Source organism: Oncorhynchus nerka, linkage group LG20, assembly GCF_034236695.1.
Source record: "Oncorhynchus nerka isolate Pitt River linkage group LG20, Oner_Uvic_2.0, whole genome shotgun sequence".
In the NCBI taxonomy this organism is placed as follows: Eukaryota; Metazoa; Chordata; class Actinopteri; order Salmoniformes; family Salmonidae; genus Oncorhynchus; species Oncorhynchus nerka.
This window is the reverse complement of record NC_088415.1, coordinates 57,441,002-57,468,394: the sequence shown is the minus strand read 5'-3', so window position 1 is coordinate 57,468,394 and position 27,393 is coordinate 57,441,002. Positions and strand designations below refer to the sequence as shown.

The 27,393-nt window shown below is 45.5% G+C and overlaps 1 protein-coding gene across 1 annotated transcript in view; it reads right to left on the bottom strand.

Annotated features, from left to right (window-relative positions):
* The window catches only part of LOC115102860 (calmodulin-regulated spectrin-associated protein 2-like), a 77,629-nt gene extending 50,698 nt beyond the window's left edge, over positions 1 to 26,931 (bottom strand). The window contains 3 exon segments of the mRNA XM_065005647.1: positions 15,909 to 16,168; positions 26,319 to 26,429; positions 26,432 to 26,931. Of these exon segments, the coding sequence (XP_064861719.1) occupies positions 15,909 to 16,168; positions 26,319 to 26,429; positions 26,432 to 26,456 (396 nt within the window). The 5' untranslated portion in view covers positions 26,457 to 26,931.
* Positions 26,932 to 27,393: the final 462 nt, after the last annotated feature.

Here is a 27,393-nt window from a genome sequence, read left to right as displayed (position 1 = left end):
CTGTACTCTCATCTCATCTCACAGCTAAAACATTGTCATTGCATGAGGAGGACACATATTTACATTGAGAACATTGACATCCACATCCGCTCTCATTAGGTTATCAACACGAAAGTAAAACTGTTATTAATGTGGTGTAAAGCAAACATTCTCCTTTTATTTCCTGTTATTCAGCAACTAAGGCTGTGCATGTGTGTGTGTGTGTGTGTGTGTGTGTGTGTGTGTGTGCGTGTGCCCTTGATCAAAGACACTCAGAGGAAAGGCCACTTCAGCTGAACATACAGATAATACCAGTAGTGACAGACAGACACCTACCGCTCCCTGAGTCACCAGTGTCTGCTCAGCAAAGATTCACCCTCAGATACAAAGATACACCGTCAGAGACAAAGATACACCGTCAGAGACAAAGATACACCCTCAGAGACAAAGATACACCCTCAGAGACAAAGATACACCCTCAGAGACAAAGATACACCGTCAGAGACAAAGATACACCGTAGGTGAAGGAGACACATAGAGGAGGGCCCTTTAAACTATTGAGATGTGCCCCCAAGGACAGAGATGGATGAAGGTCAGAGAGATGGATGCTCTTTGTTCCTTAGCCTACAGTTTATACATTCTATTGCTCTGCTCTTAAGTAGTGGGACTGTCACTTATGCATGCCTCCTATGCTAATGTCATTCCACAGATGGCCTTTCACACACATACTGAAAACGCTGCCTCGACAGACAAATCCAATTGCATCTCCTTTCCTCCCTATGCAGTCCTGCTCCCTGGTCTCATAGACGTCTTTCAGCACATACAGAGGGTTGTGGATGGAACACAGTCGGTGGTTCTCAATATGCATACTGCCGTGCTCCGAGCACGCAAACTGTAGCACGGGAGGGTCGGAGCTTGTGTCCAAATCAAGGTATGCGAAACGGAGCACGGAGGGGACTTCTAGGATGCGTACTCCGCTCGTACACATTTAGAAGCATGCATCGACACAAGCTTGAACGAAAAGCATGGAGTAGAAATATGAGGCAACCAATTTCTTGAAATCAATCAATTATTTGAGCTGAAGCGAGAGAAAAACTCAAACTTCGGAATTAAATGTTGCCCATTCACATCTCATACAGTATGTTGCCTGACTACAATATTTTATCTTGAAAACGTTAATAAATACATTCTGTGTTAATTTAGGTATGTTTACCTGCTTACAATACCCACTGTAGTGTGCGTAGATTGCAAGCCCATAGTAAGTCAATAGGGCGAACTGGCTAGCTACTACTGTTAGCTAGCTAGCTAGCCACAAAGAATTGGATAACAAAGTTCTGCTTAACTAGCTGACTAGCTAGATTATTGCGATTCACATATAGCTACAGTGATGGAAAAAAGTATTTGATCCCCTGCTGTTTTTGCCCACTGACAAAGAAATGATCAGTAAATCATTTTAATGGTAGGTTTATTTGAACAGTGAGAGACAGAATAACAACAACAAAAAAATCTAGAAAAACACAGGTCAAAAATGTTATAAATTGATTTGCATTTTAATGAGGGAAATAAGTATTTGACCCCCTCTCAATCAGAAAGATTTCTGGCTCCCAGGTGTATTTTATACTACCTGTACTACGAGCTGAGATTAGAATCACACTCTTAAAGGGAGCTTGTTACCTGTATAAAAGACACCTATCCTCAGAAGCAATCAATCAATCAGATTCCAAACTCTCCACCATGGCCAAGACCAAAGAGCTCTCCAAGGATGTCAGGGACAAGATTGTAGACCTACACAAGGCTGGAATGGGCTACAAGACCATCGCCAAGCAGCTTGGTGAGAAGGTGACAACGGTTGGTGCGATTATTCGCAATGGAAGAAACACAAAAGAACTGTCAATCTCCCTCTGGCCTGGGGCTCCATGCAAGATCTCACCTCATGGAGTTGCAATGATCATGAGAATGGTGAGGAATCAGCCCAAAACTACAGGGGAGGATCTTGTCAATGATCTCAAGGCAGCTGGGACCATAGTCACCAAGAAAACAATTGGTAACACACTACGCCGTGATGGACTGAAATCCTGCAGCGCCTGCAAGGTCCCCCTGCTCAAGAAAGCACATATACATGCCCGTCTGAAGTTTGCCAATGAACATCTGAATGATTCAGAGGACAACTGGATGAAAGTGTTGTGGTCAGATGAGACCAAAATGGAGCTCTTTGGCATCAACTCAACTCGCCGTGTTTGGAGGAGGAGGAATGCTGCCTATGATCCCAAGAACACCATCCCCACTGTCAAACATGGAGGTGGAAACATTATGCTTTGGGGGTGTTCTTCTGCTAAGGGGACAGGACAACTTCACCGCATCAACGGGACGATGGACGGGGCCATGTAGCATCAAATCTTGGGTGAGAACCTCCTTCCCTCAGCCAGGGCATTGAAAATGGGTCGTGGATGGGTATTCCAGCATGACAAGGACCCAAAACTCACGGCCAAGGCAACAAAGGAGTGGCTGAAGAAGAAGCACATTAAGGTCCTGGAGTGGCCTAGCCAGTAACACACTACGAGTGGGACAAAATCCCTCCTGAGGTGTGTACAAACTACAAGAAATGTCTGACCTCTGTGATTGCCAACAAGGGTTTTGCCACCAAGTACTAAGTCATGTTTTGCAGAGGGGTGAAATACTTATTTCCCTCATTAAAATGCAAATCAATTTATAACATTTTTGACATGTGTTTTTCTGGATTTTTTTGTTGTTATTCTGTCTCTCACTGTTCAAATAAACCTAACATTAAAATTATAGACTGATAATTTCTTTGTCAGTGGGCAAACGTACAAAATCAACAGGGGATCAAATACTTTTTACCCTCACTGTAGCTGATAATTATTAAGTAAAACATTTGCTTTGTGTGTATTGTATCTTGTTTCGTGCCATTGTCCTGGCTGGAAAAAGGTTCAGTAAATGGGGAGGTGCAGCGTGCGTGAGGTAATACAGTAGGGGGAGATGCAGCGTGAGGTAATACAGTAGGGGGAGATGCAGCGTGAGGTAATACAGTAGGGGGAGATGCAGCATGAGGTAATACAGTAGGGGGAGGTGCAGCATGAGGTAATACAGTAGGGGAGGTGCAGCATGAGGTAATACAGTAGGGGGAGATGCAGCGTGAGGTAATACAGTAGGGGAGATGCAGCGTGAGGTAATACAGTAGGGGAGGTGCAGCATGAGGTAATACAGTAGGGGGAGGTGAGCGTGAGGTAATGCAGTAGGGGAGGTGAGCGTGAAGTAATACAGTAGGGGGAGATGCAGCGTGAGGTAATACAGTAGGGGAGATGCAGCGTGAGGTAATACAGTAGGGGGAGGTGAGCGTGAAGTAATACAGTAGGGGAGATGCAGCATGAGGTAATACAGTAGGGGAGATGCAGCGTTAGGTAATACAGTAGGGGGAGATGCAGCGTGAGGTAATACAGTAGGGGAGATGCAGCGTGAGGTAATACAGTAGGGGAGATGCAGCGTGAGGTAATACAGTAGGGGAGATGCAGCGTGAGGTAATACAGTAGGGGAGGTGCAGCGTGAGGTAATACAGTAGGGGAGATGCAGCGTGAGGTAATACAGTAGGGGAGATGCAGCGTGAGGTAATACAGTAGGGGGAGATGCAGCATGAGGTAATACAGTAGAGGGAGATGCAGCGTGAGGTAATACAGTAGGGGGAGATGCAGCGTGAGGTAATACAGTAGGGGGAGGTGCAGCGTGAGGTAATACAGTAGGGGGAGATGCAGCGTGAGGTAATACAGTAGGGGGAGATGCAGCGTGAGGTAATACAGTAGGGGGAGATGCAGCGTGAGGTAATACAGTAGGGGAGATGCAGCGTGAGGTAATACAGTAGGGGGAGATGCAGCATGAGGTAATACAGTAGGGGGAGATGCAGCGTGAGGTAATACAGTAGGGGGAGTTTTCTCCACACTCTCATCCTCACAAGAACAGACTCAAGAGAACGTCCTTGGAGAATGCTCTCGGAGCATGAGAGTGTGGAGCACGGTAGTATGCATATTGAGAAACACCCTGTGTCTCAGACAGAGGGCGAGAGAGAGAGAGAGAGAGAGAGAGAGAGAGAGAGAGAGGGGAAGGGAAGGAGAGATGGGAAAGGAGAGGGAGAAATACATGGGAAAGAGAGGCAGACGGGCAGAAAGAGGTAAAGCAGCAGAGAGAGAGAGAGAGAGAGAGAGAGAGAGAGAGAGAGAGAGAGAGAGAGAGAGACAGAGAGAGAGAGAGTGAGTGAGTGAGTGAGTGAGTGAGTGAGTGAGTGAGTGAGTGAGTGAGTGAGAGAGAGAGAGGGGGGAGACAGACTGACAGAGAGAGACTGACAGAGAGAGAGAGGGTGAGAGAGAGAGAGAGAGAGAGAGAGAGAGAGAAAGAGAGAGGTAGAGACTGACAGAGACAGAGAAAGGCTGTATAAAGGCTGCCATTTACGTGCCTAGACTTGGTCTGAGACCACACCCTCTATCGTACTGCAGTGGAGCACCAGCACGTATTCCTCTTCTCCACTCTTCCATCCCCCTTTCCTCTCTTCTACTCTACAACCCCCTATTCTCCCCTCCCCTCCTCCCATCACAGATGGTCACATACCCATTCCCCATTTCCTCTCCTTCTCTGGAGCACAGATGTAATCCCCTCTCCGATCTACTTCCTACACACTGTCATACTCGACCTGTCCTCTCACCCCCCATATACAGATACAGTATATTATATCCTCTGATGACATTATATTCCCTCTCCTCTCGACTCCCCCTCCCTCCCTCCCTCCCTCCCTCCCTCCCTCTACCTGGAGCCTAACCAAGTAGTAGCCCTTACTCCTCAAACCACTCCTCTTTTCCTTTCATCTGACAGACCTCCACAATCCCCCTTCCTCGCCCTCTCTCTTCAAGCACAGTCCTTCCCTCCTTCCTCCCTGGACCACAGCCAAGAGGCAGCCCCTCTACCCCTCCATTCCTTCACTCCCCCTCTCTATTCATCCCCTGACAGTCTGCCACGCTCCCTCTCTCCACTCCTCCTCCTGCTGTCCTCCTCTTTGACATACTGTCATCCTGCCTTCCGACATGGACCTGTGCCATGTAGTGGTGCGTGAAAAAACATTGAGGTCATAATTTCTCCTCATATGCTCCATAAACCCAATACAGAAATTCTCTGGGCAAATGTATCTGCACTAAACTTCACAGACTGCTGAGTCGACACATACACACTCTCAACTCCTATGGGGAACCCACCTATACTGAAGAGGTTGTGCATTTTGTAACGGACAATGGGGGTGTATACGATATACTGTATCTGTGTCAGTCCCTGCATGTGTCAGGAAGGATCTACAGGCTAGTAAATTAACTGGCTGTAGGCTTTGTTGCCAATGAAGGTCATTTCCTGTTTACACCCTCTTTACACATACAGTATAGGCTCTATTTGTCTGCTTAAACATATCGACTAAAGCTGCCTGCTTAATCAGATCACCACCTATACACACACGCAAGCACACACACACACACACACACACGCACAGAGAAAGAGAGAGACCCACGCTGTCCTTGGATACCATAGGAATAGGTCAAACTAAGAGTCCCCCCTCCATCTCGCCCCCTCATCACACTTGAGCGACTACTTCAATTGATCAAATCCTCAACATAGTGAACTAGTGACTTTGTGTTATCCTCTAGACATGTGTGTTAGAGACAGAGGCCGTGTCTACACTTGACACTTACATGCAACTTCTGCTATCAGAATATATAAGATCGCATTGAAAAGACGGGTCTAGACGCACAAAAGTTGCTTTGTGGTCTGATTGTGTTCACATTCGGCTGACCACCACAGAAGGTGGTCAGGTACGCATTGTGTGCAAATTTATCCTCAGTCTTGATGCAATTAAGCTACCAAAAGGTCATACAGTGGGCGAAGTCACCAGTACTCTGCCGACAAGTCTCCGGGAAAACATGTGTTTTGGGACCAAGAGGCACCTTTTTATTAAAACGTTGGAGGAAATTCCAACTAGCGTGGGGGGAACGTGTTTGCTGGCCTCATAAAAGCTGGCCATCTAGCTAATAGTTAGAAAAATAGAGTTATGCTAATCCATTTGCAATCCCTTTAGCTTTGCTTGTTAGCTTGCTGGCTAGCTACATCAGTAGGTTAGCTGGCTAGTTAGCTATAGGGTTGGGCGATAACGATAGTATAGGATATCGAAGATGATTTGACAGCCATCGTTGACTGGCACCACACAGTAAAGAGCTGACTGGGCAGCCCACAGCAAGGCCATGACAAGTGGCCTATTTCTTCGCTATAGCCTGCATAACCTATTTAAAAAAATATGTTATAAACAGTGGCAATTTTAGAATGAAAATCTTGGTGGGGCAAACAAAAAAACATTTTTTTAGGGCATAGATAAAACAGCAGAGTCCCAACACCTTACCACACACTGTTAGGGCCTAGATAAAACAGCAGAGTCCCAACACCTTACCACACACTGTTAGGGCCTAGATAAAACAGCAGAGTCCCAACACCTTACCACACACTGTTAGGGCCTAGATAAAACAGCAGAGTCCCAACACCTTACCACACACTGTTAGGGCCTAGATAAAACAGCAGAGTCCCAACACCTTACCACACACTGTTAGGGCCTAGATAAAACAGCAGAGTCCCAACACCTTACCACATACTGTTAGGGCCTAGATAAAACAGCAGAGTCCCAACACCTTACCACACACTGTTAGGGCCTACTTAAAGCAGCAGAGTCCCAACAGCAGTCCCAACACCATACCACTGCCACATAGCTTATATGGATGACTTGCTTAAACAAATGTGGTTTCTACTGACAATTGCGATGTACAAACTATGGCATAAGGGGACGATGAGCAGATAAGAGGCAATCCATAATTTCGATTAAGCGAGCTAGGACGGACGTAGTCAATATAACTATTTGTTCAGTCCAATGTACAGCAACAGAATTCAGAACATGGGCTATTCTTACAGTATTCTCCCTGTATACCAAGTTAGAACTGTAGGATTAATAAAGGGGGCATATAAGCAGACAATGAAAGCTCTTACAATATTTTATGATAACATTTCTCTAAAACAGGCTATAGACTACATGTGCACCACCAAGTCAGAACAGTAGTCAAAATTAGGAGGGGAAACGGACCAAATTATTAGGGTGAGCTTATTAGGAGGTGAACAGCTGTATGTTCTGTAATACTGTATTACTGTATATTACTGTATATTACTGTGAACAACACACAACATACAGTATTACTTTCTTAGCTACAGCTTACATATATCCCTGGCATATTACATAATTTATGCAACAGCATACAATACATTTTTGGGCTCACCTTGTTGTGCTGTACTCACTTGAACAGAAAGGTGGCGTGGCAGTCCTTCGTGGGCAAATTTTGTCATCAAACTTTGTCATCAAAGTCTGGCATTCTCTGGATTTATGGTGCTTTCAAGACAACTGGCAAATTGGGAAAATACAAGGTCGAATCATGATGACGTCAGGGTTCTTCAGGTCGTAGCTCTAGAAAGAGGCCAGGGTTCCCGACATACAATTCCAAGTTGGATGACCGTTCAAAACGTATTTCCCCAGTCGGAGATAGTTTTTTCCCAAGTTCCCAGTTGTCTTGAATGTTAATCTTTGAAACGCTTTCACCCAGAATTGGGACCACACACTCACTCCAATGAATAGCAGTCTAGTGATTGCCACTGATTCCTTCAAAACCACTCATTGTTGAATTTGCGACTTCCAACTTTTTGTGTAATGTTTATGTCCAATGGCCGATGAGCACCGATACGTTTTATCTATAATTTCTCTTCATATGACAAGGATTAAAAAGGATTTGCCAGTAGATTGTCGACTTGATTCATGATGCTGACTGGTAGTGTCAGGATTTGGCCAGGGTTGTTCCGGTTTTTGGTCACTAGATGCCCCCATTGTGCCTTTTGACCTTTTGTTTTCCCTTGATCCCCATTATTATTTGCACCTGTGCCTCGTTTCCCCTGATTGTATTTAAACCCTTTGTTTTCCTCAGTCCTTTGCTCTGTGTTTGTATGTTAGCACCCAGCCCTAGTATTCTGTTAACTCTTGTTGATCCCGGTGGACGCTCTTGTGGAATTCTGTTTTTTGTTCTTGTTTATTTATTTTTGAGTATCTTTTGAGGCTTTTTGTGCTATACCTACCACCTTGTGGATTTACCTTTTTTGTCTTGGAGGATTACCTTTGTTCTTGTGGAATTCCTTTTGAGGTTGTGGAGTTACATGTGTTCCTGAAGGACTTCACTTTTTACTACATTAAATACATCGTCTCAAGTACTGCTGTGTCTGCCTCATCTTCTGGGTTCTGCCGACTATTCGTGGCTCAGTTGGTTAAGTGACTGTTTCTCACTCCGGAGACCCGGGTTCGTAACCGGGTCCTGACAGAAACACAGAGCCAAAAATGAACCCAGAGGCAGCCAGTTCCCAGGACCTTGTTGCCATGCTGTCCCACCACCAGGAGACTGTCCAACGCCACAAAGCCACCCTGGTTCAGCAAGAGGCCTTAATGGCTAGACATTCTCATCTTCTGTCGGAGATGCTGACTTCCATAAAGCAGATATCTGATCGACTTACCTCGGCAACAGTTCCCGTCCCAGTACCTCAGATTCACGTACCCATGGCAGTTAACCCTCTGGCTGAACCTCGTCTTCCACCTCCCCAACGGTTCTCAGGTGATCCAAGTGCTTGTAAAGGGTTTCTCACCCAATGTTCTCTCTCCTTCGAGCTGCAACCCTCGTCGTTCCCCACCGACCGGTCTAAGATCGCATATATCATCACCCTGCTGTCGGAAAAAGCCCTGGCCTGGGCTACTGCTGTGTGGGATGCCCATAGTTCCTGCTGTGCCAGCTACTCTGCCTTTGCTGAGGAATTCAAACGAGTGTTTCAAGGCCCAAGCAGTGGTCCTGACTCAGCCAAACAGCTCCTGACTCTCCACCAAGGTCGGCGCAGCGTGACGGACTATGCCATCCAGTTCCGCACGGTGGCAGCAGCGAGTGGTTGGAACAACGAGGCGCTCACTGTGTGCTTTCTGAAAGGCCTTTCCGACACTATCCAAGATGAACTGGCCACTCGGGAACCACCGGACAATCTCGAGTCCCTGATCAAGTTGGCCTCACGCATTGACCAGCGTCTGAGAGAGAGAGAACTCAACCGTAGACCTCTAGCCCCTATCAGTCCCAGCTCCGAGTCCCCACCTTTATCCTCGCTGGCTCCACCGGAACCCATGCAGATTGGACGCATCTCCCAGGCTGAGAGAGACCGCCGGATGAGGGAGCGACGCTGTCTATATTGCGGCAAACCGGGCCATTTCCGTTCCACGTGTCCCGGGCTCCAGGGAAACGCTCTGTCCCGTACAGACCGGGGGGAACTGTAACGGGAAACATAACCTCCTCCCATCCGTCCAACTCCCGTCTGCTCATTCCAGTCACCCTTTCCTGGGACAACCACAAGCTTCACCTTCAAGCCTTGGTAGACTCTGGAGCCGCAGGTAACTTCATGGATGGTGTCTGGGCGAAGGAGAATGGCGTTCCCTTTGAACCTCTAAGTGACCCCATGAGGGTTACTACATTGGATGGAAGCCCTTTGGGATCTGGACTTGTCACTCATGTCATTTGATCTCCTGTTCCGAGTTCCCTCTCGTCCTTGGATACCCCTGGCTTCACAGCCATAACCCTCACATCGACTGGTCTATGGGCACTATCAAGCAGTGGGGTCCTACGTGCCAAGCTACATGTATTTTCCCGAATTCCCCGAGTTCTACTCCCGAGTCTTTAGAATCCATCGACCTGACCCGAGTTCCCGAGTGTTACCATGACCTCAAACTGGTATTTAGCAAACAGAGGGCCACCATGCTACCACCCCATAGACCTTATGATTGCCCCATCGAACTGTTTCCGGGCACTTGCCCCCAGGGTCGGATCTTTTCCCTATCTCCACCCGAACGAGCTGCTATGGATACCTACATCAAGGACGCTCTGGAAGCAGGCCTCATGCGTCCATCCACCTCCCCGGCAGGAGCAGGGTTTTTCTTTGTGGCCAAGAAAGACGGTGGATTACGTCCTTGCATCGACTACCGGGGACTCAATGCCATAACCGTCCGTAACCGTTACCCGCTACCCCTTATGGCCACAGCCTTCGAGCTGCTCCAGGAAGCAGTTGTTTTCACTAAGCTTGACCTGTGGAACGCATACCATCTTGTGCGGATCAGACCTGGTGACGAGTGGAAGACCGCGTTCAACACGCCTACTGGTCACTATGAATACTTGGTGATGCCCTTCGGCCTGACCAACGCCCCAGCGGTGTTCCAAGCGCTCATAAACGATGTGCTTAGGGATATGCTTAACATATTTGTGTTTGTTTACTTGGATGACATCCTCATCTTTTCGAGCTCTCTTCAAGAACACACAAAGCATGTCAGACAAGTACTCAAACGCCTCCTAGACAGCCATCTGTACGTTAAGCCGGAAAAATGTGAATTCCATTCATCCCGAGTACAATTCCTGGGATTTGTAGTGGAACCCGGTCGAGTCCAAATGGACCCCAGGAAGGTAGGGGCGGTAGCGGATTGGCCCACCCCCAAATCCGTTAAGGAAGTTCAGCGTTTCCTGGGCTTCACAAACTTTTACCGCAAGTTCATCAAGAACTTCAGCTTGGTGGCAGCCCCTCTCTCAGCTTTAACCAAGGGTGGCAATGCAAGGTTTTTGTGGGGAAGAGAAGCTGAGACGGCCTTCCAAGGACTCAAGCAGCGCGTCCTCTCTGCTCCCATCCTGATACTACCGACTACGGATGAACCGTTTGTGGTGGAGGTAGACGCCTCAGAGGTTGGTGTTGGAGCTGTCCTGTCTCAGAGGGGTGAAGACAAGAAGCTTCATCCGTGCGCTTTCTTCTCACACCGGCTTACCCCGGCTGAGAGGAACTACGATGTGGGGGATCGTGAACTCCTAGCGGTTAAGATGGCATTGAAGGAATGGAGACACTGGCTCGAGGGGCTTCTCACCCGTTTCAAGTGCTTACGGACCACAAAAATCTGGAGTATATCCAGCAGGCGAAGCGGTTGAACTCTAGACAAGCTAGATGGTCTCTTTTCTTCAATCGATTCCAGTTTATCCTCACCTATCGGCCCGGGTCGAAGAATCTCAAACCGGATGCCCTGTCCCGAGTCTACGCTCCTGCCATTCGAGATGACACGGACATGCCTGTCCTTCCTGCTGCTAAGATCGTGGCTCCGATTTCGTGGCAAGTTGAGGATACCGTGAGACGAGCTCAAGCTATCGAACCGGACCCGAAAGGGGGTCCTGCCAATCGGTTGTTTGTCCCCAAGGCAGTGAGGACTCAGGTCCTTCTGTGGGGGCACTCCTCTCGCCTCACCTGTCACCCGGGCGTAGGTCGCACCTTGGAGTTCATCCAGCGTAAGTTCTGGTGGCCTACCATAAGAGAAGACGTTGCCTCTTTCGTCAATGCCTGCCCCGTGTGCTGCCAGGGCAAATCTTCTCACCTCCGCCCTCAAGGACTCCTTCACCCTTTACCTATTCCCCACAGACCCTGGTCCCATATCTCGTTGGACTTTATTACTGGCCTTCCTCCATCCCATGGCAATACTACTATCCTAGTCATAATCGACAGGTTTTCAAAGGCGGCCAGGTTCGTCCCTCTGACTAAGTTACCTTCTGCCAAGGAGACGGCTGAGTTGGTAATTAATCATGTGTTCCGAGTCTTCGGCATTCCTCAAGATATGGTTTCTGACAGAGGTCCCCAGTTCGCCTCAAGGTTTTGGAAGGCCTTCTGCCAACTCATGGGTGCTTCTGCCAGTCTATCTTCAGGGTACCATCCGGAGTCCAACGGCCAAACAGAGAGGATGAATCAAGAGCTGGAAGCCACCCTCCGATGTATGACTCGTAACAACCCGTCCACATGGTCGTCCTTCATTGTTTGGGCCGAATACGCGCACAACACCTTGCGCTCCTCCTCCACTGGTATGTCCCCGCACGAGTGTCAGTTTGGCTATGCCCCTCCATTGTTCCCGGACCAGGAGGCAGAAGTCAGAGTGCCTTCAGCCTTGAAGTTCGTCAGACGCTGTCGGCTTATGTGGAGGAAGACCCGTCTTAATCTTATGCGTTCCTCACAGAGGTACCAACAACAAGCCAACAGACGTCGCCGTCCCGGGCCTACCCTGCGCCCCGGCCAGAGAGTCTGGCTCTCCACAAGAGACTTACCACTACGGGTGGAGTCTCGCAAGCTGTCCCAAAAATACATCGGTCCCTTTAAGGTTGCCAGGAGAGTTAACCCAGTTTCTTATCGCCTACACTTACCCAGATCCCTTAAGATTAATCCCACATTTCACATTTCCTTATTAAAACCTGTTGTTTTTTCTCCCCTTGTCCCGGCAGACAGACCTCCCCTCCGCCTCGTGTCATTGGAGGCCAGCCGGCTTATACCGTCCATCGGATACTGGATTCCCGCCGGTGCAGCGGTCCTGGCAGTATCTGGTGGACTGGGAAGGCTACGGTCCCGAGGAGCGCTCCTGGGTTCCTGCCAAAGACATACTGGACCCTGACCTCATTCGTCAGTTCAGGGCTCTCCACCCTGAGAGAGCTGGTAGGAACGTCAGGAGCCGTTCCTAGGGGGGGGATTCTGTCAGGATTTGGCCAGGGTTGTTCCGGTTTTTGGTCACTAGATGCCCCCATTGTGCCTTTTGACCTTTTGTTTTCCCTTGATCCCCATTATTATTTGCACCTGTGCCTCGTTTCCCCTGATTGTATTTAAACCCTTTGTTTTCCTCAGTCCTTTGCATGTTAGCACCCAGCCCTAGTATTCTGTTAACTCTTGTTGATCCCGGTGGACGCTCTTGTGGAATTCTGTTTTTTGTTCTTGTTTATTTATTTTTGAGTATCTTTTGAGGCTTTTTGTGCTATACCTACCACCTTGTGGATTTACCTTTTTTGTCTTGGAGGATTACCTTTGTTCTTGTGGAATTCCTTTTGAGGTTGTGGAGTTACATGTGTTCCTGAAGGACTTCACTTTTTACTACATTAAATACACCGTCTCAAGTACTGCTGTGTCTGCCTCATCTTCTGGGTTCTGCCGACTATTCGTGGCTCAGTTGGTTAAGTGACTGTTTCTCACTCCGGAGACCCGGGTTCGTAACCGGGTCCTGACAGGTAGCTAAGATTTTGAAAGTATGACGTTGACATGATCAGTTCAATGAAAACTGCTGTAGATATAACGTGATTTAATGTAATTTTATCTGTGGCCAATGACCTTGAGCCATCTTGGATAGGCACTTCTAATGTAACTCTATGGCAGCACCCAAGGGGCTTGCATTTTCGAGCTCTACCCTTAGATTTGGAGGTGACGTAGTGTCCCCATGAGTGACAGAATACTGAGCCAATCACGGCGCAACTAGAGAACATTACCAACCCCTACGCTCTGTCTTTTCCACTGGCTGCCCCAACACCACAGAAAGGACTGAGCTGCAGTAGGCTAAAACACCTGCATTTTGGAGCTGCCTTATGCAAGAAAGCAAAAAAGAGACAACGTTTGTATGCGACTTAATTAACTCAAATTTTGTCAAATATTTTTTACATTGTTTGCAAACTGATATGTGACACGTATTAATGACAAAATAACCTGCAAAACAGGCATCCCCGCAAACATTTTTTATTTATTTGTTGCTAGAAAGGTGGGTCTCAAAACATGCTCTGAATGACTGGTCGCGACTGGTTATAAACAATGTACAGAATGCAAGAGAACAATGTAGCAGCGCAAAATATATCACAAAGTTTTATGGGTACTTAATCATGATAGGACAAAGGTTGACATCGCCCAACCCTAGTTAGCTACAGTAGTTAGTGTGGAAGGACCACCAGAGGGCAGGCTGGGCTCATGGATAGTAGCCCAACAAGGCATGGGAGACAAGGTAACCAGAGGCAATTAAGCACAGCTGACGGTACTAATGACATACTCTCCTTCCCCTATAAGAGAGAGAATGGAACCAGCAGAGAGGGGGGAAAACTATCTCTGGAAGATGGCCACCGAGAGAGAGGAGCTATCCAGGAAGAACCACTAAGACGGTGACAAGCCCGTGACTTTTTGTTGTAGTTTAAAGATAAGCCTATTGTGTTCCGGTTTCATCCGGAGAAGAAGATGTATGTTTTTCCCTGGAAGATTTTCATTGATTATGTTGGACTGTTTGTGTTGACCAAATGCCCTCAATAGAGAACTGTGTTCAATCAAGAAAACTTACTCCTGACTCGTTTATTCCACCTTCCCGCTTTAGAGTGACGCCCAATTACTTGGTCCGCTCACATTAGCTACTGCCATCAAGTTGTTAAACTGTTAATACTTTTTAAAAGATTACTGATTATTGTATGGGATCAATATACAAACGTTTGGAGAAAGATAACTTGAAAAAAACATTTTGATTGAGTAAATGTATTTATTGGTTTATTTTCTTTTCGATAAGAGACTAAAATTAAATAAATTTAAGGTTATTTGTTGATGTCATTTTTTTTTATAACAATTTGTGTCATTAGATTTTGGGTGGGGTCACAAAAAATGGGTGTAGACAAATTATGTATTTGAAATTACATGATCAGACCTTCATGATCATAATACAAAAACTGCATTAACTGTCAAGTCTAGACACGGCCAGAGAGAGGGAGGGGGGAGAGAAAGACAGGGGAGAGAGAAAGAAAGAAAGAAAGACCAAGGGAGGGAGCAAGAAAGTGCTGTTGAAGAGATAGAAAGAAAAGAAGAGAGATTGAGAAGGACAGAAATAACTGATGATGAGATATGGAGAGAAGGAGAGCGAGATTAGGGAAGGAAAGAGCCTGTGTGCCACAGCAGATTCCAATTCTCCCAGAAAAAGAGCGACAGAGAGAGAGAGAGAACTGCAACGCAGGTTCCCATTTCGTCAGCAGCTATGTTCAGTCTCTGAACTCATGATCCTCAGCCACACAGTATTGGATTAGAATAACTATTTCGTAACTGTTGACGCATTCCCTCTCGGGAAGCTCACGGCATTCCCCTCATATCTAGCTATAATACATTCTTCAACAGATGATCAATTGAAAAGGACTGTAGATTTAAAAGGGCTGACTTTTAAGCCTTTCCTTTGCACATCAAAACAACTTTTCAGAAGAAAGTCATTTTTACCTTGTACTGTGTGACATAACAGTACCGTCTGTCTGTAAGTGGTTTATCTTGGAAACCTGTCATTAGGCTTGTTTTTGTCCTTTCCAAGAGACACCGCTGAGAATACTGTACTCACAGAGCCCTACCTTAGAGCACACACAAAGAGACAGAGGATGAGTGAGTGAGTGAGTGAGTGAGTGAGTAAAAAGAGAGAAGGAGAAGCAAGCGCACATAGAGAGATTAAAATGGGATGAGACCCAACCAAACCCTAATATTACTCTTTACAATCTGTATGTGTGTGTGTGTGTGTGTGTGTGTGTGTGTGTGTGTATATGTGTATGTATGTGTGTGTGTGTATGTGTATGTATGTGTGTGTGTGTGTGTGTATGTGTATGTATGTGTATGTGTGTGTGTGTGTGTGTATGTGTGTGTGTATGTATGTGTGTGTGTGTGTGTGTATGTGTATGTATGTGTGTGTGTGTGTGTAAATGTGTATGTGTGTGTGTGTGTCCAGACAGCTCTTCATCCTCACCATGTGTATGGGTGTGTGTGTGTGTGTGTGTATGTGTGTGTGTGTAAATCTGTATGTGTGTAAATCTGTATGTGTGTGTGTTTGTCCAGACAGCTCTTCATCCTCACCATGTGTATGGGTGTGTGTGTGTATGTGTGTCCAGACAGCTCTTCATCCTCACCATGTGTATGGGTGTGTGTGTGTGTGTGTCCAGACAGCTCTTCATCCTCACCATGTGTATGGGTGTGCCGGTCAGGTCCCTCTCTGTGACCAGTCGGTCCTGGTCAGTGACGTACAGTCCCTTCTGTGCCAGGGCCTGGATGATGGCGTTGTGTCCCAGCAGAGGTTTGACGGCATCGCTGCGGAGGATGAGGCTCCCCGCCCGGCAGTAGAGCTCTGCAGACAGGAGCAGGCATGCCACCGGGGGCTTCAGGTGCTCCTGACTGTACTGGTCCCTGTAGAAAGGGTCCACCAGCTCCTCCGGGACCGCATCTGTGAAGGGAGAGAAGAGGGGTTAGTGTGGTGATACGATGAACATAGTTTCTCTGAAAGAGGGGGCCGGATTAGTTTGGGATATGATAACTGTCATCTGGGGATGTGTCTGTGGAGGGATCGGGTACAGGTAAAGCTGGGATGATAAACCCCAAATTATCAACACATTATCAACACCATACCAATCACTTATCACAGGCATTATGATAAGTAGCCTATACTAGAGAAATGTCAAGTTTGAAATAAGTTTGCTAATATGGGTGATTGTTAATGGGACAATTGATTGCTACAACCATCAGACTAGTAGTAGTAGTTTAAAGGACACTTTTTTAAAACTGTGGTGCACATTAACCTTATAAACTTCTCATTCTATTTATTGCTATCGTATCAATTCAGGCAATTTATCTCGATATGGATTTTTGTCCATGTCGCCCAGTTCTAGCTACGGGTTAGTGTGGACATATGATAAACAGAGTTTCTCTGGGAGGACGTGAGGATGGGTGGGCTACATAAGTAACATTATAGTCAGCTCATTTTGGGCTGTCCGTGGAGAGAGGGGAAACAGGTTACTTTGGTGAAACAATAACTGACATGACTGTACTGGCCCCTGCAGAATGAGTCCACCGTGATGGCAACAGGCGTGCCTGTGCGAGCCCCACTCTCCCATTGCACACATGCTTCTCTCACACACGGATCTTAGACCTCCATTGACGGCGTGCTTAAGAGTGTGTGTGTGTGTGTGTATATACATTAGGCTTGGGCGGTATATCATTTATCTCCAGCAGAGGGCTCTAGCTACGCATCTCATTTGCAAACTTACTAGCTTAGTGGCTTCTTGCTTACAGCAGAGACAATCAATCTCCTCCTGGATCAAGATTTAGTTTTTTTATTCGATTTATTTGTTACATTTGTAAAGAAATAGCGCCCTTTGTGTGCACTGACGGTAACACCGTATACACCGGTATGGTACAGGAATGGTGTGTGTGAGACAGAGAGAGATTCTTTGTCTGTTGACTCACATGCTAAATCTGATTTACTTTATCTTTATCTTCAAAATAGCCAGACACACACACACACACACACACACCAGACTTGTCTGCACTCAGGGCAAAGAGTACACCACTTTCTGCTCGTCTCTGGTGTGTGCCATCACATGTTGTGTCAAGGGGTCCCGAAAGTGTTTTTGAGGCTGAGAAAGGGACGGAAGGGATTGAAAGTTGGGCTGGGAATTGCCAGGGACCTCACCACGCGATTTTATTACCATACTTGGGTGCCGATACAATATGTATTGCGATTCTCACAATTCTATATGTATTACGATTCGATACTGCAATTTTATTGCGATTTCACGTTCAAACATATTGCCTTGCTGAGAGACACATTTTCTGCAGAGAACATTTGTTTTGATCAGTCATGGAAATAAAAGTGCTGAAAACATTCTCACTATTTAAAGTGAAACAGACAGCATTGTAGCTAAATTAAATATTATTATTTAATTCATATATATACACCCCAGGAAGAATATGACTTTTAAAAACATTTTCTGTCAAGCAAGTATTTAGACATTTTTATCAATTCTTAGAATGTTTGGGAATGACGTATACTGTACTAAGGCATTTGTGAAAACTCTATAGCAATACAGAATGGGAAAGCAGCTGTGCGTTTGGACAATTAACTGCATTAAATAAAACCTGAACCATCTGTCTTGTCCAGGACCAGAGTCGATGCAGACCGGTGCACCAAAGCCAGTCAGAGATACAGTAGGCCTTTATTTGCCACACAGGCCTTCCGTCATTCACTTTGAACTGGACTGTGTGTTTACAGGCAGTAGGGCCTGCCATCATTCACTTTGAACTGGACTGTGTGTTTACAGACAGTAGGACCTGCCATCATTCACTTTGAACTGGACTGTGTGTTTACAGGCAGTAGGGCCTGCCGTCATTCACTTTGAACTGGACTGTGTGTTTACAGGCAGTAGGGCCTGCCGTCATTCACTTTGAACTGGACTGTGTGTTACAGGCAGTAGGCCCTACCATCATTCACTTTGAACTGGACTGTGTGTTTACAGGCAGTAGGGCCTGCCATCATTCACTTTGAACTGGATTGTGTGTTTACAGGCAGTAGGGCCTGCCGTCATTCACTTTGAACTGGACTGTGTGTTTACAGGCAGTAGGGCCTGCCATTCATTAGTTATTCTGCGCTCTGGCACACTCAGATGAGAGTACTCTGAAATTGGAGTAGATAGCGAGAATGAATTTGTGTTATCCAGTTAGCCATATGCTAACTGGATAACAGTCGTTCAGGTTCTTGCTAGCTAACCAAATGACACCTGCATCTCTAGCTGTGTAAAATATAGCCACCAAAAAGCAATATTAGGGGAAAAAGTCAGTCACTCACCCACTCCAATGACATGAATGACATCCTCCTAGCAGCTAGCTATCTAGCTAACGTTAGGGTCCATGTTTTTAGCTTGCTACATAAATAGATGCGCTAGCCTATTAGCTACGCTATGACTGACTTGTGATCTTTGCCCTTGTATTGACATTTCCAGTCTTAGTTAAATTTGTCCATTTTGTCCAAAATATTGAGCCATTGACACTGAAACAGTGCATCCTGAATGGAGGCAGCAACAATGTACCGGGCCAGCTGTGATTTACAACGTCATAGCAATGCTTTTTGGACTACCGAGAAATGTATTGGTGAATTATATCACTCATGCATTGAACCGCATCCATCTACTCTGGCAAAATGCCTTTGTGTACACCATGGAATGTAGAGTCAAATAGAACATATATTTTTAAAACCTCTTATAATGTTGGTTTTGTTGCATGAACTGGGAATTTGATATGTTTTACTGACATTATGACTATCTGTTTCTTTCATAACTGCAAAGTAGTTAAAACTCTGTCAGTTCCACTTTAAAAAGATGAAGAATGAGCTATAGGATGGAAAATACCAGCATTTTGACACAGGTACAGCCAACTAGCACTAGCTAACGCTATCTAGCGAGAAATATATATATATATATGTTATTATAATTTTTTGACTAATCGATATAATATTGTCTGTAACTGTATCGATTTCCCACCATCCCTAGTTGAAAGGGTGCGTATGGGGTAATGAGGGCGTTTGTGGTGTGTTTGTGTGTGTGCATGAGGTCATTTCCCCTCGCCATGGCTGTGAATCACAGGCACAAACAGGGGGAAACAGAAGACAGGGCAGGCATCTTAAACGTGTATTATTACATATTTGTGATCATTTCTGAGTGGTCCCTACAGCGTACCATCGCAAATATGTGATTGAAACAGTAGTAACAGAACATTTGATGTAACAAACGTGTCTAAACAGCATTGTTGTCTGAAAAGCACCTAAACAATTGTTTGTACTGATGGGAAATAAAAGGTCTTTACAACTTTATTTCTCAATTTCACCTTTTATTGTTCAGAAAAGAGACGTGTGTCAGCTAAGCTAACAACAGCTACATTCTTTATGATGGCAGCCATGTTTGTTTATATTTGACAAGCGATAACTCCCTAATCCCAGAATTCCATTCCCTATAAAACACAAATAAATAAAGTAAAAGATGGCTGTGCCCATTGCCCGAAAAATATGAACTTAGTTTGGCCACTTTTCAGCATTTTACAAATCTTCTATGTACTTGTTACAGTATATACAATAACCGGATCGCTTAACTTAACTAGTAATTGAGAGTTTTTGACTAATCACAAAGCAAATAAAATGCTATCACCTCGCAGATCATCACACCAAATAAAAGCCTACTGCCTGGCCTAACCGTTAGCGCGAAAGCTAAACAGGGTTGCCAGATTTGGATGAAACTATTTTAGGTGGGCTTGGAAAGGGGGGGTTATTTCATTTGTGGGGGATTTCAAGTCCATGGGGGGTAGAAATGGGGGAAGGTATCGTGGGGGGAAATATTACTGTGATGGGGGGCAAACACAGCGGAAGTTTATAAGCTAAATAAAACCCCTGATACTCGGGCAACACCGAGTAATGATAGTTACAATCTAAGTCAGTCGATTGAACCATCCCTTCACTTTGTTTGTTATAACATCTTTGGTCTGACAGACGTTTACGTGACAACCAGAATGCATTGTATGATGTCAACAAACATGGCGCCACACATAGCTGGCATTTAGCTTAGCTTTAGCTCATCATAATCAGTATAACCTTAAAAAATATATTTTACACACATCATGACAATCGAAAACATGCGAATAAAACAGTAAATACATTATGCTCCATACAGTGCATTCAGAGAAAGTATTCAGACCCCTTGACTTTTTCCACATTTTGTTACATTCCAGCCTTATTCTAAAATAGATTAAATCATGTTTTATCCTCATCAATCTGCACACAATATCCCATAATGACTAAGCGAAAACAAGTTCAGACATTTTTGTAATATTTTAAAAAAATCTGAGATGCCTTATTTAAATAAGTATTCAGACCCTTTGCTATGAGACTCGAAATTGAGCTCAGGTGCATCCTGTTTCCATTGATCATCCTTGAGATGTTTTCTACAACTTGATTGAAGTCCACCTGTGGTAAATTCAATTGATTGGACATGATTTGGAAAGGCACACACCTGTCTATATAAGTCCCACAGTTGACAGTGCATGTCGGAGCAAAAACCAAGGTCGAAGGAATTGTCCGTAGAGCTCCGAGACAGGATTGTGTCGAGGCACAGATCTGGGGAAGAGTACCAAAACCTTTCTGCAGCATTGAAGGTCTCTAAGAACACAGTGGGCTCCATCATTCTGAAATGGAAGAAGTTTGGAACCACCGAGACTCTTCCTAGAACTGGACGCCCAGCCAAATGAAGCAATATGGGAAGAAGAGCCTTGGTCAGGGAGGCAACCAAGAACCTGATGGTCACTCTGACAGAGCTCCAGTGTTCCTCTGTGGAGATGGGAGAACCTTCCAGAAGGACAACTATCCTACAGCACCACCAATCAGGCCTTTATGGTAGAGTGGCCAGACGGAAGCCACTCCTCAGTAAAACGCACATGACAGCCTGCCTGGAGTTTGCCAAAAGGCACCAAAATTACTCTCAGACCATGAGAAACAAGATTCTCTGGTCTGATGAAACCAAGATTGAAATCTTTGGCCTGAATGCCAAGCATCACATCTGGAGAAAACCTGACACCATGCCTACAGTGAAGCATGGTGGTGGCAGCATCAGGCTGTAGAGATGTTTTTCAGCGGCAGGGACTGAGAGACTAGTCAGGATCGAGGGAAAGATAAACGGAGAATAGTACAGAGAGATCTTTGATGAAAACCTGCTCCAGAGCACTCAGGACCTCAGACTGGGGCGAAGGCTCACCTTCTAACAGGACAATGACCCTAAGCACACAGCCAAGACAATGCAGGAGTGGCATCGGGACAAGTCCCTGAATGTCCTTGAGTGACTCAGGCAGAGCCCGGACTTGAACCCGATCTAACATCTCTGGAGAGACCTGAAAATAGCTGTGCAGAAACGCTCCCCCTCCACCTGACAGAGCTTGAGAGGATCTGCAGAGAAGAATGGGAGAGACTCCCCAAATGCAGGTGTGCCAAACTTGTAGCGTCATACCCAGAAGACTTAAGGCTGTACATGCTGCCAAAGGTGCTTCAACAAAGTACTAAGTAAAGGGTCTGAATACTTATGTTAATGTGTTATTATTCATTTATTTTTTTATACATTTGTTTTTAAAAACTAAAAACCTTTTTTTGCTTTGTCATTCTGGTGTATTGTGTGTAGTAGATTGATGAGGATATAAATAAATAAAAAATTAGAATAAGGCTGTAACTTAACAAAATGTGGAAAAAGTCAAGGGGTCTGAATACTATCCGAATGCACTGTACATACATACTGTGTGCTACAGTAGAAACGATAACACGACATACAGAAACTATAATGATAACGTAATAAGGCACTTACTTTGATAGGAACTCACACGTCCAAAGTTATTATTAGTAAGGAAAACAACATTGAAGGCAATGCGGGTGCCAGCCGGAAAATGTACTGGGGGGCAAAAAGTTATTTTCTGACTGGGGATGCGCAAATGCCTGCATACTTGATCTGGGGAAACTCTGGGGAAGTGCTTAGGCTCTCCTTGAAGAGAGAAGTTTGTTTGGCTCAGCAAAGCCTCAAACATAAATTGTCCGCAAAAGGGAAATGGGCTTCTTCTTTGTGAATTAATGAGGAGGCAGAGCACACCTCAATTCAAACTGTTGTTAGAAAATAAAACGTGTTAAAAAATCCTTTGAAATGGACAAGTTGAAACATAGCCTGTAGATAATTAGCAGGCAGCCTTGGTTTGAGGCAGCGTAGGTTAACCCCCCTTTTGCATAACAATCCCACTTTGGAACAGTGAGTGTATTCTGACATTACACGCATAAAAAAACTCACACTGGGGCGACCGATTAAGGTTAGTCCTTAATCCGTCCAATAGGCTTCATTTGCTTTTGCCCGATTGAAAATGTATTCTGCAATGTATTCACAATACCATTTTTTACGATATTATATCGATTCTATGACTCCAAGTATCGATCGTGATAAATCGTGATACATATAGAATAGCAATGCATCGGGACACCTAAGTATCGTGATCATGCTGTACGACTTGGTAAAGCGAGAGTGCTATTAGCCTAGTGAATGGAGAGGTCAGAGAACTAGGCAGGCAGACACTTCCGAAGACGTGGGCTACTCTGCCTGGATGGTGGACTGGCGAAAAGGAACCGGGATGTACAGCGGACACTGTGGCCTACTTGTAGGAAAGGCAGACGTGTACAATGTATTTTTTACAGGAGGTAAAACTAAAAAAACGGGGTTAGGGTTATAGTGTATCATTTCCAACATAAGTGAGGACTCTTCATCCCCTATCAGCAGATTACATTTCTTCCAAGGAGGGTTCAGAAGCTAATTTCGAAAGTGTGTTGTTACCCACAGAGACGAAAGTGGGCTATTTCCGACAATGGCGGGTGTTTACCATTCCAACAATCACTTAACAGCCAGTCACTTCAGCAGCTAGTCACAATAACGTTCTGTCCCCACTATAAAGTCCCCATACTGTCCCCACTCCCCACTATAACACCCCCTCATAACCCTGAGAGGGTGGACAAAAGCTCCTATGACCTCACATAGCCTCCTAAAACAGCACCAATGCCAAATACAGTAGTAACACAGTCTACTACACATCTTTATCTGGACGGTACCTTATGCTGTACAATGTTAACAGAGTCTTGCCATGTAAGTGCTGCTAGAAGAAATGGTGCTATAAAGAACCAAACAGGGGGTTCTATGGCTTGGTTCATATGGCCCTCAAAAATGTTCTATAAGACCAACAAAGCACCCTTCTTTTTAACAGTGTGGAGTGCAGATACAACCTTCACAGAGTAAGTGGGCTTTAGTTTTCCACAGGTTCATCAAACGCTGCCGCGTCAAGGAAAACCCATCTCCTTTGTGTCTGCCATCAAACAGGAAATAGACAGGAAGTAGCTGTCGCAGGAAGTCCAAACACTAGACCTGGAATATCGACCGTTACCGTGCCGACCACAGGAGTCGTCCAATCGGAGCACAGCACAGGGAGGGAACATTAAAGAATGTACACCAGTCAGCAACATTACTTGTCTGTTACTATGCAGTTATTACTTTCTTAGAAACCTGTGTAGCCTATAATCGGCAGTTGATAATGTCTGATTCAAAACACAGGGTTACTTCGCTGAGAAATAACTAGATATATTTTAGCAGTGGTTTTCAGAGGTAACATTTTTGTTCAGTTGCTCACTATGCCAATTCATGTTGGACTACTTCTTTTCCAATGCAGTACGAACATCAATTAAGTCAGACCAAAGTATACCAGAAATGTTGTCACTCACATTGATTGTGGCTAATGAATTCACACGTTACTAGACTAATTAACATTAGTGCTCAGAGCCAGTATGTAAAGCTGAAGCATCTTCTGTTGGTCCTTCCATTGGGCCCAGTCTCCAGCCCGGAGGCCCCTGCATTGTGATGTAACTGAGACAAATGCTGCCACTCTAGACTGGGTCTCCACGACGTCAACACACCACAGATGTTACAGAGACAGGAGAGAAGAGTAGGGTCTGAGGAGAGCACCAAATACAACAGCTGCTCACAAAGCGGTTTAGACCCCCCCCCCCCCCCCCCCCGACAAACGTTGAACACTGAAGTTAGACCGTGAGATCTTGTTGCAAAGAGAGAGTGAGATGAGAAAGAGATAGCGGGCGAGCGAGAGAGAGCATTGGGACCTAGTCAGGGATCCAGTACCAGACAGGAAAGCAGAAAACACAGATGCCTTTGGTCAAAATGTGTCATAATAGAGGAAAACATCTAGTGAGTGTGTATGTGTCCGTACATGCTCTTATGGTCACGCTTATAGTCCTTTCCTGTGTCTAGGCTATATTTCAGTTGATCTACAGCAGTGATCAGCATGCATTTTGAATGGGAGAGATTGTTTTTGGAATTGTCTGCATTACGTGGGTCAAACTACTGTCAGAACCATAGTAAGTAGACCAAACGTGGCTGTGTGTGTAAACTAAGACTTGGTTGATGAATTGGGCCACTGTTCTCATGGTGCTGGAAGGAAGCAGTAATGTGTGTCACCAGGAGGGACAGGAAAAGAACCCAGTCCTGGTATGCTAATAGCCTGCAGTCCTCTATGACAGAGTAGTGAGGGGGAGGGGAGCAGTGGACAGGGCTTTCCACCATTTTATACACTTGAGAAAAGCCTACATGCTGGAAACTATAGGAGGAGCTACCTCGTCTATGTGCTTAGCATAGTGTCGTGTGGCCATTGAACGTGAGAATCCTTGGCTCCCAAGGCTAGCTGCAGCATAACCCCCCCCCCCCCCTGTCCATTATTACCATACACAGATCGAGCAGATGGTAGTTAAGAGTGTAGCCTCATTAAAAAACTTCCGTAGAGAGCTGGAGTCAGTCAACCTCCAAGCCCAGAGCCAGCTGGAATTACTGACTTCATAGGACTGCTGCTGCCTACTGGCCAAGGCCAAACCCAAGCCTCCCCCCCAACTACACTGGTAGCAGATTTTAATATAGGCTAAGTGTTGCCTGTCATCCAGAAACGCTACTCTGACTGTTTTCTGTTCACATTCTAATTTCAACCACCCCGAAGTAACAACTGTGTTATTGTCAAGTCACATGGAATGATCCAATAAGGCCTGAGGTATATTTATTTAACAAGGCAAGTCAGTTAAGAACAAATTCGTATGTTCAACGATGGCCTAGGAACAGTGGGTTAACTGCCTTGTTCTGGGGCAAAACGACAGATTTGTACCTCGTCGGGTATTTGATCTTGCAACCTTGCGGTTAATAGTCCCACGCTCTAACCACTAGGCTACCTGTATATGGCCAATAAATGTACAACTGCTAAGGGATGTTCTTACGCACGACGCATCACGGAGAGCCTGGATTACAGCCCTTAGCCGTGGTATATTGGCCATATACCGCAACCCCCCCAGGTGCCTTATTGCTATTATAAACTGGTTAACAACGTAATTAGAATAGTAAAAAGTTTGTTTGTCATACCCATGGTATACAGTCTGATATACCACGGCGTTCAGACAATCAGCATTCAGGGATCAAACCAGCCAGATTACAATACTGTTTATATGTTCCATCAACCTGTATATGGCCATGTGGCCATTACTGTGAACATCAGGAACCAGCTGCAGTTACTGATCAATCAAATGCCATGTACTTGGGAGAATAAATACATGATCAACAACAGCAACAGCGTCCTCTGCCGTGTTCATAACAGAAAAACCGGAGATATTGGACAAACGTGCAACAGTTAGTCTGTCCAGCCCCTGCACTTCTCCTCGGACACAGACCGTCAATTAGAGACCCTGGTGGGACTAATACAATGACTAATTAGCATGTTTAATTGTCGCTCGCGGTGAAGATGATGTTTCAACAAGGCTATATTGAGGCCAAATAACACATTCTTAACACAGATAAGACATGCTATCTTGGCCCATCGGAAATACCGAGGTTAATTATGATAAACCCTCTGAAGATGCGCGCACTGACACAATTTGTCCAAATGTTGCATCACATTTGACACATTTCCACCCCAATATTCAGAAAAAAAAGGGCGCCACCTACCTGAGCCGAAGGCTTTGGCCACAAGCCATGTCAAACTACAGTATATTTTGGCCCTTGTGAAATCATAGTGATCAAAAGCCTTGATCGAGGGCACGATAAAGGTCCGCCTCAACCCTTGGTATCTGCCGCACCGCTCATCTTCACGGCTGGCGCGCTCGGCCTCCTTTACAGAGAGGGAGATGGTCGGTTAGCTCGTGGAATTCTACCGGCGGCAGATGACATCCCGTCCAAAGGAATTCGATGCAGCAAAACTGTTCTTTCCGTTCAAACTTTAAATGCGTTATCTAGCCAAATACCGACTGGACACCGTTATAATTCCCCACACTCAGATATGTTGTGGCTCCTTCCCGTGGTCCTTATACGTTCACCGTTTTTATTTCCAAGTGTCCGATACTCTCAGTACGAGACGAGAATTCCAGCCAGGCAACTGCAGTAGTTTTGGGGATTTTCATCCATTGATTCCCTGACATTATCTTCAGGGTTGCCAAGCATACCGTGGCTATGTTTATCTACGAAACGGGTCGCGCATTTGCCCGAATTCTATTCGCTGGAACAGTTGAATTATAAGGTATAAGTAAACGGAAAAGGTTGTCCTTGTCCAGAATTAACTGGTTTTAGTTTTCCTCTCCCTCGATCACGGCGGCGTCTCCCTGCGCTTTTCCTGCCGCACTGGCCTCAGAGGCGAGCGCCCCCAGAGCGCCTGCGCGGTCCACCCAGAAGTTCCACAGACAGTGCTGGATACAGTGCAGGATACACTGTTGGATACAGTGGTGGATACAGTGTATCAAGTATCTTGTGAAATTCCCGCCTGACGTGTTTCCTCTGCACTTGGAATGCCACTAGGTCTACGCTCAGTATGTCCCAAAATTTCTACTACAACAATTACCTTTGACGTAGTTATGCTGCATTGAATGAAACTTGTTTACCAGCATGGTTACTTTTGGTCGTATAGCCCATGTGATTAGGAGCTTGGATTACTTACAATAACTGTGTGATGACCTAAAGAGGACGTATAGGATGGTATACTGTATTAATCAAAGTAGGGTGAATCTCAGTGCTGTGAAATTATATTCTC